General features: G+C 37.0%; 1 protein-coding gene across 5 annotated transcripts; it reads right to left on the reverse strand.

Moving 5' to 3' along the window:
• Nucleotides 1–2,030: 2,030 nt before the first annotated feature.
• Nucleotides 2,031–13,244, reverse strand: LOC133805376 (trans-Golgi network-localized SYP41-interacting protein 1). 5 transcript variants are annotated; one of them, XM_062243543.1, is made up of 10 exons: nucleotides 12,985–13,244; nucleotides 12,644–12,762; nucleotides 11,353–12,012; nucleotides 5,298–11,093; nucleotides 4,222–5,077; nucleotides 3,414–4,099; nucleotides 2,982–3,123; nucleotides 2,807–2,888; nucleotides 2,437–2,553; nucleotides 2,031–2,264 (listed from the first exon to the last, which is right to left on the reverse strand). In XM_062243543.1, the coding sequence occupies exons 2-9, from the start codon at nucleotides 12,692–12,694 to the stop codon at nucleotides 2,451–2,453; spliced, it is 8,376 nt and encodes a 2,791-aa protein (XP_062099527.1). In that variant the 5' UTR covers nucleotides 12,695–12,762; nucleotides 12,985–13,244; the 3' UTR covers nucleotides 2,031–2,264; nucleotides 2,437–2,450. The 5 variants fall into 5 exon arrangements, with proteins under 5 accessions (XP_062099527.1, XP_062099526.1, XP_062099525.1 ...); XM_062243542.1 differs by having other exon boundaries at nucleotides 11,344–12,012; XM_062243541.1 differs by having other exon boundaries at nucleotides 5,298–11,104; nucleotides 11,340–12,012.
• Nucleotides 13,245–13,542: the final 298 nt, after the last annotated feature.

A 13,542-nucleotide genomic window follows, 5' to 3' on the forward strand; every position in this document is an offset into this window, starting at 1 on the left:
AAAGTATGTTATCCAGATTTCCGGATAGCGTTTAGATGGATAGCCTCGGGGAAGCAGAATTATCAAAGTCTTTCACGAAGGGTGACCAGGGCTCGCGGATGGACAGAAAGGCTTCGCCTCTCCCGTTTAGCTTCTAGCACACTCTTTTAAGCAACCGCGACCCGGAAGCTCGTCTATTCTCCCGGACTCCCGAAGGGATATCCTTCGGGGAAGGTCCTTCCAGGAGAAGCTCTTCAGGTTACCTTCGCGGATACAGTTCCGTGCCTCGCACGGAAGAAGACCAAGCGGTCGAGTCACGGAGGAGGCATAGTTGGAATGATACTCACCTGACACAGGATCCCGCCTGACAGGTCGATGCCACACATATCCCAGCACGCCTAAAAGTGCCTTTTCGCCTACTGTTCCGCTGACAGCCTGGAAAAGACAGCTGCCCTTTGACATTCCCCATATTTTCATGTAATTATACCTACGTAGAGCCTTGTAGCCATGCTACTAGGGTAATTGTATCCCCTATTTACGGCTGGTGTAATTAAGACTCAGGGGGGCAGAGTAAAACCCTAATCCAAAACCATAGCTATAAAGACCTCCTCATTTTTACGATAGGGAGGGGAGCGAACAAGTTACAGAGGAAGAACTCTGCCAAAATCTCTCTAGCTTCATCTTCTTCAAGAGAACCCGAGAGAAACATTGTGAGTTTGTGAGGTTCTTGTACACCAGCCATTTTACTGTAATTCTCTACAAGTATAATAACATCGACTCGTGGACTAGGACTCGTTAACGCCTGAACCACGTAAAAAACCTGTTTGTCTATTTATATTTCTGCACTTCTACAGTTCTTATCTTTTTATTATTTTGTTTGTATTCGTTTCCGAAAAACTCGGTAAACAGTTTATATTAAACAAATAATCATAAAAATAAGCACATGTGAGCAAAGTGATTGACCAAGTCAAAAAATGATTTATATTCCTTTATTGATAATAAAATGATATTACAAAAAATTTGGGTTTTAATTAGGGCATAAAACCCCACCACAAACTTGCTACAGTAATACACTATTCAAATTTAAAAGTAATAAACCAGCAATATCTGACCACTCAAATAGTGTAAACTACTGAGTGATGGGATCAAGTCTAGTTTCCAGGCTTACTTTTTCAGTTAAATAGTACAAAAGTGGCAGGTCAATAGTGTACAATTGTGTAACCCACTTGGACTTTTTAATGAAATATACTTTTAAAAGTAATTAAATTAAATAATACAGTAAAATAAATATTTAATAATTATGTTAATATAAATTTAAATATAATAAATATTATTATAATAATATTTAATAATAGACTAAATATTTTATAATTACATTTATATAAATTTAAATATTATAAAACATCATTAATATAATAATATTTAATATATAATCTTGATTTATGTGAATATTTATTTATTTAAAATTTATATGATAATTAAAAAAATATGATATAAATAAAATAATATATTTTCTAAATAAAACTGAGTAAATTTGTATTATACGTTCGTTTTACCTATTATATATATTCATTCTATATAAAGTGTAGATAATGAAATTTTTTGTATTTAACATTTTGTTATTCTAAATATTTAACAAAATATACTTTTAAAACTAACTAAAAATAGATATTTACTAATTATATTATTACAAATTCAAATTCAAATATTATAAAATATCATTATTATAATAATATATAAATCAATACTAGATATTTAAAAATTATATTAATATAAATTTAAATGTTATAAAATATTATTATAATAATATATTATACATAATCTTAAATTTTTATTAAAAGAATAATATTTTAAAAAAATTATCATATTATATATAAATATATATTTATTTAAAATCATAACAAATGTTTTGGTTTAATTATTTAATATGTCTATATCATTTTTTTATATATATTCTTTTTAATATATATGACAATAATACAAATTTAATCAAATATAATTAATAGTAAACGTACAAGTTATATATATATATATATATATATGGCACCGGGTTGTGTCTCAAGGGATCTATTTTTCTTTTTATTTGATGAACCAAGCAAAGCTGAGATTCATGTCAATAAAAATAGGAATCACCGTTTGCATGGTTGGGCTAAACAATAAATCAATTTGACAACATCTAGGAAGAAAAAAAAAAAAGAGAGATCAACTTAAGAGCCAGCACGAGCAAAAAATGATCATACGACAGGGACGCCAAGATTGTTCAACTTCTAAACCGAACCTGGACCCTGATATAAGGAAATGCAACACACTTGAGATTCACTTTAATTTCTTCTACCCTTATCAGTTCAACATGTAAATAAAGTTTAGGTAAACAAAATAGGTATGAGAAGCAGATCCACAAAGCAAAACCAGACAATTACAATAACATCATCTAGCAATAAGAAGAGGACCACTAACCATCTTTGATTTTCTCATATTGCCAAAGTTGCCAGAAGTGCATGTAATATGGCCCAGTAGATTATAATACCAAGTCGTAAAGCAGGTTGACGCATCAGAGCCCGATCACAAGAAACCCTAGCGGATTGCATCAAAGAGGATGGCATATTAAGCATACTCGCAACATCAAGATAAATTGAAAAAATGGCATACACACCAACTTATCTACCAAAACTTTTACCATCAAATGACACAAAAATTGTTGTCATTTTCTTTTGAGAACCTTATCAAGATATTTGTAAATCTGATTGAAAATTTTAAACTCCAAACCACCCCCATGGAAAAATACCAAGTCTCAAAAAAAAAAATACAATGATAAGTATATGCGTACCAAAGGCCATCAATCATGTCAGTCACTGGTCTGGTAAACCTTGGAACAACTCTTGATGTAGTAAGTGACTTGAAACCATGAACTGAGAGAAGGAAACAAAGAAAATGGGTATAAGCATTCCAAAATAAGAAAGCTATCGTTTGAGAGGGAAGGAAATTACTAATGTTTAAGATACCTTTGTCATCATCTTCATCTTCTAGCCTATTACTATTACCAGGATCCATATCTATAGCAATGGCAACCTGATCATTATTTCCTTTACGTAAACTGCGAACTTGAGTTGCAACTGAAGAACTTGGCACAGTCCATTTGTTTATCTGCATAAGCCCACAACAACCAAGTCCTTAACGGGAAAAAAAATATATAATCATAGTTGAGCCAAACACAAAATATTGAAAGAAGAGTGATAAAAACAAGGAAATACAACTAGTAGTACTCTTAAACAACAAATACCAGAGAAGTATAATTTGGAACATACAGCACGCAAAGTGAATGAAAATTCATAATGACCAAAATAAAAATTCCAAGGAAAATGCAAAGAGTTCAAAAAGGATAATACTAAATTACTAACACTTGTGCCTACACAAAGAAATATCCAACATCATACCAGGGGTTCAACTTCCAAAATTTCAGAGGTTGCTGAAGTTGTCACTCCAGAGTCTTCTACACCTTCAATAAAACTTAAGCGTGACTCCTTGTCACGTAAAGATCTCTCCAGAATTTCACCTTTGCGTGTTAAGTCATCCACCTTACTTCTTTCTAATTGAAATAATGTATCCTTGCTTTGAGCCACTTCACGTAGAATTGTGAAGTCTGACACAAAAGACTCAATCTTCTTTTTAAGTAAATCCTTGTGTTCAATAACATGATCATTATTTTTAATATCAGGATGAACATTCTGCATCCCAACATTAGCAATCAAAGTATCAAACCATGCCAAAAACTCATGAATGTCATCTGAATCTCTCTTGTAGCTTAGCTGTGATGCTACAAGAACATCATTTGTGCACCTAGTGACCTCCTGCCGTAAGAAAGATATCTCTGCATCCCGATCTTGCAATTGTGATTGAAGTTTTTCAACCTCGGCAAGGAGACTGGCAGATAATTGATGAAGCTCATCAAACTTAGTTACCGTTGTGGAAAGCTTTTTCAAAACCTTTCCACGAGACGCTTCAACATTCTTTAAATGTAGGTTCTTCTGCTGCAAAGTCTTTTCTAGTTCCTCTTTCTTTTTCTTGAGATCTTCCATCTGTGACTCCTCCTCATCTAGTGCTTGCATTAAAGCCTCGATTTCTGTAATCATAAATAATTTCAGTACACAGCGATAGAATAAGTGACAATGGACACAACTAGAATTATTTATTTATTTTTGAGAACAGACACGAAAGATTAAATCAATGTCAAAGTAAACTGACCTTGATCTTTGGCATTAATCACATCAGAGAGTGATCTGACCCTCTGCTGTAATTCTGTAGATGTTGTTGCATGCACATTTTGTAACTCCTCCATTTTCTGTTCTAGTAAATTCCTTTCATGCTCCATGACGTGAAGATTTTTCTCCAAATCATCAATCTGACTTCTGGAAGATTGAAGATCTAGTGAATAGTGTGCTGCTGCAGCTTCAGCTTCCTTGATTTGACCTACAAGTTCCATGCAAATTCTTTCCTTCGAAACTTCTTTCTCCTGAAGCTCTTTTTGCAAATATGCAACAACAGTCTTCAGTTGATTTTGGCTACCTTCCACAATTTCAGCTTTTATCCTAGCAAAATCCCGGATAGCGAACAATAGCTTGTCTTCCATGGTTTTAATAGATTCCTCATAGGAAAGGTAACCCGCTGATTTAAAGGTTATACCTTGATCCCCAACACCATAATTATTTCCAAGTAATTCAGCTTTAGCCTTTTCAATTTCCATAACCAAATTGGAGAATGCTTCCAAAGACAAAGCGATACTTTTCTGCAACATAACAAATTCCTTTTCCTTTTCTTTTTCAGATGATTCTTTACTTATAATGTCTCTCTTCATGGCTTCATACAACTCGCATTGGGAAATTGTTTCTCTATGGGCAACCACCATTAACTTAGAGAAACTGCTAGCTTGTTCATGTAATGAACTCATGTGGCTCCGCAATTTTTCTTTAAGAACTCCAACCTCAATCATGAGTTCTTCCAGTTGATGCCCAACATAACCACAGATTTCAGCTACTGAACTGTCTTCAAAACTATCATGCAAAATGGAGTCTAACCATGAACCCTTAGAAGAATACCGATCCTGAACAAGCACAAAGAGAGAGAGAGAGAGAGTTGACAAGTGATATGATTCAAAGACGTAAATGAAAAGTAACAAGCTAGACAGAGAAAAGCTACACATCATTAATAACAATACAGTAAAAATACAGAGCATAATAACAACAATACTGATAAATAAATGCGTGGGTGAGAGAGAGTTGCTGCCCATATTTAGTGGGGGGGTGGGGGGATAATAAGAATACCTTGCCATCTGAATCGCTAGTCATAAAGATGGATGCACTAAAAAGAGGCAAGTTATCCACATCAGTAGCATTGGTTGGTTTCAGACACTTGCCGATACCAGACTCTAGGTTGTGCAACAACTCCAAATCTTTTGAGAAGATATCAGAAAGTAGCTTGCTAACATCATGAAAACCTTTCCTGAGTAGATCTACACCAGATTTCAAACCTTCAAGTTCAGAAAATCCATTTCTCTGTTCCAAAGAATGAACATTATATAACTCTTCAAGACGTGAGAGAGCTTCAAGTTTGGCTTCTTTGGCTAGATCCCTCTCCTTTGCGAGTTCAGAAAGTTCAGCAGCATCATTTGCTAGTTCTTCTAGAAGACTATCATTTCTCTCTTGAACTTCATTCAACTCTGCAAGAAGCAGTCCTGCTGCTCGTTTAGATTTTCTTGACTCTTCTTCTAAAGAAGCCATATCAGCACGCATATCACGACACAGTTTCACAAATTGCTCCAATTTCTTGACTGGGTCAGCAGCATAAACTCCATCTCCAACATCAAAATCAGCTAAAGTATTTGAAATCATGCTCAATACAGATCCTGACTCCTGCAAATGCTGCTCATTTTCTGTGAAACGATTCCTTAAGAACAGAATCTCAGATTCTAAGACATCAACCCTTTCTGGATACATGGACAGCTCCTTAAATTTCTTATCATATTCTACAAGTTTATTTTCTTGGGTTTTAGCCTTAGACTTTAAATTTTCCAATTCGGCATTCCTTTGTTCAATGGTTTGTTTCAGACTGTCACGCTGTTGTACCAATAACTTCCCTTTTCTAACTGCAACATTCAACTTCTCCCTCACAGAAGCTGACTTCTGCTCCTCCTGATTTAGAAGTAATTCCAACTCCTCCCTTCTTTTAACCAGAGCTTCAATTTCACGGGCCAAAGATTGTTGCTTCTCAACAAATACGTCTCTCTCCTCCTTCACAAGAATCAACTCATGCAAAGCTTCCTCAAGCTCTTTCTTCAAGATAACTTTATCCGACTCCCCATCATCGGGTTTGCTCAAGTTCCTAGCTGCCTCTGTGGTCATCACATCTGCCTGAAGCCCATCAATTCCACCACAAAGTACAGGTCTTATAGTCGAAAATTTTACATAGTTCTCTAGAAGCTTCCTCAGTAACATTTCGAAGTACTCAATGTTACTACCAGAAGAACTTTGATCTTCTATTCCAGGATCCTGCAGCACATCACTAACCAAACTCTGTAATCTTCTTATTTCTCCTTCAACAATAATAATGCGTTCCTCATTTCCAACCATCTCAGCCACCCGCTTCTGAAGATCATCTACTTCATTCTGCAGCCTTCTGTTATCGAGTTCAAACTCATTGGCCTTCCTTGCAAGCATCTCATGGTTCTCCTGAAAACTTGTTACTTCGCTCTGTGCCTTTGCTACAAGTTTATCATAATCATGATTCAGGATCTCCAATCTTTCCGAAAGATGTTCCCTCTCTAGTGTAATAGCTTTCAGGTTTGACTCAAGAACGGATATCCTACTCTCGTAGCCTTCCAAATCAGCATTTAGAGATCCACAGTAGTTTTCCAGGTTATCAACCTTCTGCTGGAGAGAAATGGTATCATGATGTGCCTCCGAAAGTTCTCTTCCTAGCCACTGAATCCTATCTTCTGGTTCCACAGACCGCAAGTGTGATGGCATATCAATCCTATCCAAAAGCTCTTCCCATTTCTGAACTAAATTGTTCCTTTCCATTAAAGATTGCTCCAGCATTTCATTTTGTTCGGCAATACCATAAAACTTACTTTGAAGCTCCTCAAATTTTCTTTTTAAATCTTCACCTGAATTTGAATTTGACGGTAAATCATCCTTCCAAGGTTCCATCATGACAAAACCAGCATCAGAAAATGAACCTCCTCCTGCAGAACTCTTCTGATCCCAATCAGTAGTAGGAGGCAAACTATTACCAGCAACTGACTTTGCTAGCCAATCAACCTTTTCAATGATATCTCTGGAATGAAAATGCTCTGGCAGATCGAGGTCTTCTAAGATCTCTTCTATCCTCTGAAGGACAGAATCCTTGAGAAGGAATGACTCTCTAAGCGCAGTAGCCGAATTGCGAATGTATGAAAGCTCGGATTCAAGAGCTTCCACACGCTCACCAGCCTCTGAATATGTCTTCAGTTTTGTTTCCATCTCGTGAAGCCTGGCATCTTTTAGCAGTAACTCCTGTGAGCATCTCTCAAGTTCACTAGATGTCTCTGCCAGGGACTGCTTTAGACCATCCCGCTGCACGACCAGACCTTTCCCCTTAGTGACAGCAATGCTGAGCTTCTCTCGAATGGATGATACACGTTGCTCTGAGTGTTCAAGTTCACTTGCTTTCTTTTGTAATTCAGAACCAGTAGCAAATAGAGCTTCCTCTACCTGGCAAAAACTTTCCTTGAGAACAAGCATTTCAGTTTCATGCTGAAGACAGAAGGCAGTTAAATGCTGTATTTCTTGCTGCAGTTCCGCAAATTTCATCACCTTGGATCTATTTTCTTCCTGAATTAAGCTTAACTGCAGATGGGCCTCCTTGAATTTCTGAATAAGAATAGAGACCAATGATTCAAAATACAAAGGAGGTGATTTATTTACATAAATCTCAATATCTTCCTCTTTAAGAATACCCCGAGCATCTTCAATTAACTTGCAGATCACATTTTCATCAATGCATCCTCTATTCAGTTCCTCAAATTCCCATCTTCTATTTACCAACTCCAAATTCAATTTCTCAATAACAGACTCAAGTTCCTGTCTTTCACTCAGAAAATGCTCCAGCTGCCCCATAAATGTCTCATAGATACTATAATCTTGCGGATCTGAAAGCACCTCATTTTCTACTTTTATCTCATTTTCATCCAGAGATCCATGCGAAAGCACAAGTTTTCTAAGGTCGCCATGTAGTTTCTGCAATAAGCCAACTGCCAGATCATTTTTCTGATGCAGCTCTTCACACCGCTCGTTCACTTCTTTGTATGACACACAAATAACTTCATGGTCAATTTGAGAAGCTTCAAGCTTCTTCTGCATATCTTCAAACAATTTGGAGGCTGCATTGACTGAAGAAGCAACATGGCTTACAACATCCAATCCGTCATCAGGGACAAATGCTTTTGAAGCAAAACTCCCAAGGGATCCATCAAGCTTCTGAACTATTTCACAAATCTGAGCAAGAGTAGAATTCCAGTCTTCAATAATTAATGTCCTCCCAGAAACCTCTTTCTGCAAATCATCCAAGTGATTACCAAACACAGTTGCCATCTCATTTGAAGTTTGCTGTAAATTATACAATTGACTCTGCAAATCACCAATTCTGGATTCATATGCTAGTAGCTTACAACAAAGATCAGTGTTTTCTGCTTTGAGATCAGTAACTTCTTGCTTAGTGGCTTCACATAAAACTAATAGCTCATTGTTTGTTGCTTCAATGGTGCCCCCGTGTTGCCTTAAAACTTCTGAAACAACTGCAAGTTCAATGTTGGCTGCTTCCAAATTGTTGCTGTGATCCGTCAAGGCTTCATGTTGAACCTTGAGCTCCCTAACATTGATATCAGCAGTTCTCCTCCCATCACTTTTACCCTTGAACATTAGAAAAGCATCAGCAGCATCCAAGACCAATTGCTTAAATAACTCTTTTAAATTTCTAATTTCCTCTTCCACTACCACAAACGGATCTGCTGCTGTTGATTGATTTTCTGTTGGAGGCCCTCCCTCTGATTCCTGCTCATCAAGATGCACCTTTGACTCAAAAGCTTGAATCAATTTAGACACCCCAGGTGCAGCCAACTTACCACCTGGCTTGCTTAATGATGCAGAGTAAGCCCGAACCCCTTCAATGGCTTTTTCAAGTTTGTGAAATATTTTCTCTACCTCATCCAAGTGTCCCTTCAAGGCTACAAAGCCCAAGGAATCGTCAAAAACCCCCTTTTCGGAAAGTATGTATGGAGTTCTTCCTGCATTATCATCAGAGAGAGGCTTTGGGGTGTAAGAGAAAACTTCATCGACTTGCTTCCCCAAAATACAGTAAGAATCTTCACCAGCACTTACATTCTCACCATCCCGGCTTCGTACTTCTGAAATTTCAACCTGATGCCAATCTTCCTTTTGAACCGGCATTTCAATTCTGTTGCTATCTGATGCCTCTATTAGTTTAGCTTTATGGATGTCCAAACTGCTAGAAAGAAAAATGTTTTCCTCCATTAGTTGTTCAAGGCATGATGTCACTTCTTTTAAATCAACTCCAACCCTCTCTCGTTCCCTTTGTTCAGTGGATAACTGCTCTTGAAGACTAACAAGGTCAATCAAATGCCTCTCATTTTCAAGAGCAAAGTACTTCTTATCTTCTTCAAGCCTTTTTCTCTCTTTTGTTACAAGAGCAAGGCTCTCCTTTAAGCTAGAATTTTCCAGCTGCAATGCTGAGGCCACTTCTTTACAGTCAGCAAATTCTGTTAATATCTTCTCATGCTCATGGCCTAAATGCTCCTTCTCCTCTTCAAGCATCTTTCTCTCTTCTGCTGCTAAAGACAGATTTGTACTTAAGTTGGAACTTTCTAGCTGTAAAGCAGACACCAATCCCTTGCAGTCTGCTAATTCTATTACAAGCTTCTCATTTTCCTCAAAATGATGGTCCTTTTCCTCCCTCAGTATCTTTTTCTCTTTGGTTACTAAAGCAAGAGCTCCATTCATGTTCTCATTTTCCACCTGTAAAGATGCCACCAATTGCTTGCAGTCAGCTAACTCTGTTGAGAGGCTCAACAAATCCCCCTGTGACCTTTCAAGATTGATTTGCAACTCGTATGCTCTGGCAGGTAAGCCTTCAACCTCAGCCTGTGAAGTACGAAATTCTTTTTTAAATTCCCCCCTTGCACCAACAGCAGCCTGTAGCTCACATCTGCACTGCAAAAGCTCTTCTCCAAGAAATTGATTCTTTTCACTAGCTTCTTTAAGTGAAGCACTAAGCATAGATACTAACTCATGATGCTGGTAATCAAACTCACCTTGTAGCTCAGACTGCAGAGCAAGTTGCAAATGGAGAATATCTTTCGTACAATTCGTGAGAAATAATTCTTCTTTAAGCTTCTCCAGCAACTTAGAAAAACCTGAGTCAGCCATTTTCAAATTGACAGTCCCAAGTTCAGCACTGGAAATTGGTTCTCTAGACTTAACTAGAAGATTGTATTCTTCTTCACTAAGACCCTTAACCAAATCCATGAGCTGAGAGAGATCAAATGAGCTCAAAACTGAACCTGGAGATACACTCCACTCTCGGGCCGAACTCGCCAAATCGGTTTCCTTAGGCTTTTCAAGGCTGTCCAGCATATGTTGCTGAGTATGTACCTGTACAACCCTCCTATCTCCTGTATCATTTTGAACCCTCTCTGTACTTCCTTCTCCAAGATCATCAGTCTTCAGTGAATCTCTACTCTTCCCTTCAAGAAATGAACCCATCACAGCACCCGTTCTTTGCTGATTTGCCACAGCAAGACTAACACATGAAATATCTACCTCAGATAAAGGCAAACCATCACCTGGAAACTCTTCCAAAATGTTTGCACCATCCGAAATAGAGACTTCATCCACCTTACCATTATTATCAGCTTCACATGATTTGTTCACACTAGTCTCTTCTAAGGATATCCCAGAAAAAGCTTCAGCGCTTCCATCAACCTCAGATGAAGGAAATTTGACATCTCCCTTGAGCTCTATTTCACTGTTGTAATTATATTGCCTCCCATCCAAACCATCAGCTTCCTGCATTGCCCCTACCCAGCAACAAATGAGAACAAAAGTATACATCAAATAAATATACTAGTAGGCATAAATAAAGCACTACATAGGTTCCTCGATAGTCAATTCCAGGAAGAACATATTGTAAAGTTAAAAACATTGTTTTCTAAATCCAAATATCACTACTACCCTACCTAGATTCCTTATATTCAAGAAGAAGAAACAAATGAAAGGAAAAAATAAAACGTAACAATAGGAGAAGGGCACAACCTACATCTGTTACCTGATCTTCCCTTGCTTGCATCAAGGATTTATCAGGATTATCATCTTTCAAAGGCAGCGATTCATATTCAGAATCCACAAAACTTGCTCGTGAAGGCAATGAATTGTCTTCCAAACTATCACATCGTAATTTTGCATAAACTGTTACTCCTGTAGATTCAACTAATACGGGCTTAGTGAGCAAATCACTTGATACAGAAATTTCATCGCATTTAGTTTCTCTGCCAGAGTTCACAGTATCTGATGTATCTGAGCACGGAACTCCTGCCACCTCAACTCCAATACTTGTCCCTTCAGGTTGGACTAAAGAGTCAACAAGACGCTCACCAACCCATACCTTTGGTGTAGATAACTCATTATGGGCTGTTAATGTTTCATCCATGCTATACTCTGGTGTGCTGGGAACTGCAGATAGATCAACTACAGCAACCTCACTTCCAGAAGCTACATTCTCTACAGAATGGGAAGTTGATGAACCAATTGCCGAAGGATCAGAATCAAAGTGAGAAGTAATTTCCCCTTCGACTGAAGACATGGTCATAGTTTTATCAGCAGTTGACCCAACATCAGCTTCACGCTGCCCTGATTTACTAGACCTTTTTGTGGATTTTCCATGATTTCCAGTCCCTTTAGTATCCTTCCTCTGGCGATATTGTTGAAGCTGATTATAAAATTTTTTAAAAACAAATACAAAATTAAACTTCAACAGAATTTCCATTTATCTTCCTAACTTCTATAACTATAACACCCAAAATATAAGCTCATATGCCCACATTAAGTAGTGAAAAACTTACAATACACTCTTACCTACTATCTATTGCTTACTGACACATACTCACAAGCCCTCACCCAAACTATAAGAAGAATGGTTCAGATGGCTTATGCAAAATAAGTCTACTAGATCAACTGTTATTTGCACCAAATATATATTAATATATATATACTTATTTGCAAAATGACCACCATATTTACTTAGAGCGATCGTATACATAAAGGAGTGTTGAGAAACCGTTTTGGCATGAACGACCCTAATGGTTGTTTTGTTAATTTTACTTTCTCACATTGTCGTTTCTACAACTTCCTCTCTGGGTGGGTCATTTCATTTTTTCCAATAAGCAACCATAACCACATTAAGCAACTTCCTCTCTGGATCATTTCATTCATTCAACTATAATTTTGTTTCATTTTCCTTGCTTACCCATAAGCTAAAAAGGATTATAATCGAAGTTCGGAAACGAAAAACAAAAGAACCAAAGCACACAAACTGAGGAAAATAGAAGAAAAGAGCGTACCTTCTTTTTGCCAGCGGCAAGCAGATCGGTACGGTTCTTATTCTTGTCCATCCGATCCACTAATTCAGACTATAAACTGTCCAAAATTACCTCCCGCCAGTTCCAATTTCCATTACACTCTGTATCACACAATTAAAATCAAACAATTACCATGCAGAACACACACGCACACACCTTTCTTCCTTTCACTAAACCAAAAAAATAAAAAAACCCGTCAATCATTACGAACACAATTGGAAGCTTTTGCCAATCAACAGAACTGTAATTATTTATTTAACAACAAAACAAAACAAAAACCCTAAAAACGATTTGGAAGAGGAAAGCATAGAAGAAAATGGTACCAGAATACGTGTAGCTCCGGCTAGATCTGGCGACGGCGTTTGTTAAAAGTGTGAGAGATCCAAAATAGATTGAGAAGGAAGGACGCTTGAGATTCGTCGTTCTAATTTTTATTGGGTGAGGTCTGGTCTGGTCGTGGCTGGGTAGTGGTGGGTAATTTTTCTCTTCTCTTCTCTTAGATCTAACGCAAACTTTTCCTTCCCCTTTTCTATTTTCTCTGTGATTACTACTCACTCGTTGGTGAGACGTCGTCGATGTAGGAAATTAATTGTGATTATTATTAATTAATTTAATTAAGTTAAATTATAATAAAAATTGGGTTTAGTTCTACAAACAAAGCAAACTATCAATTAACACTCGATAGTTTCGCATCAGAATCAACGTGTGGTATCTTTTTCTTTTTTTTCTTTTTATGAGATTGTTGGAGTTTCTTTCTCAATATCTTTCAAAAAAAATTTAAAAAATTGTCCTTTTACATAAACAACTATAATCATTGCCCTTTTTTTTTTTTTTGAATTGCCCTTTTAAATATGAACAAAGAGAGTGAATGAAAAAAAATG

Source organism: Humulus lupulus, chromosome X (genome assembly GCF_963169125.1).
Source record: "Humulus lupulus chromosome X, drHumLupu1.1, whole genome shotgun sequence".
In the NCBI taxonomy this organism is placed as follows: Eukaryota; Viridiplantae; Streptophyta; class Magnoliopsida; order Rosales; family Cannabaceae; genus Humulus; species Humulus lupulus.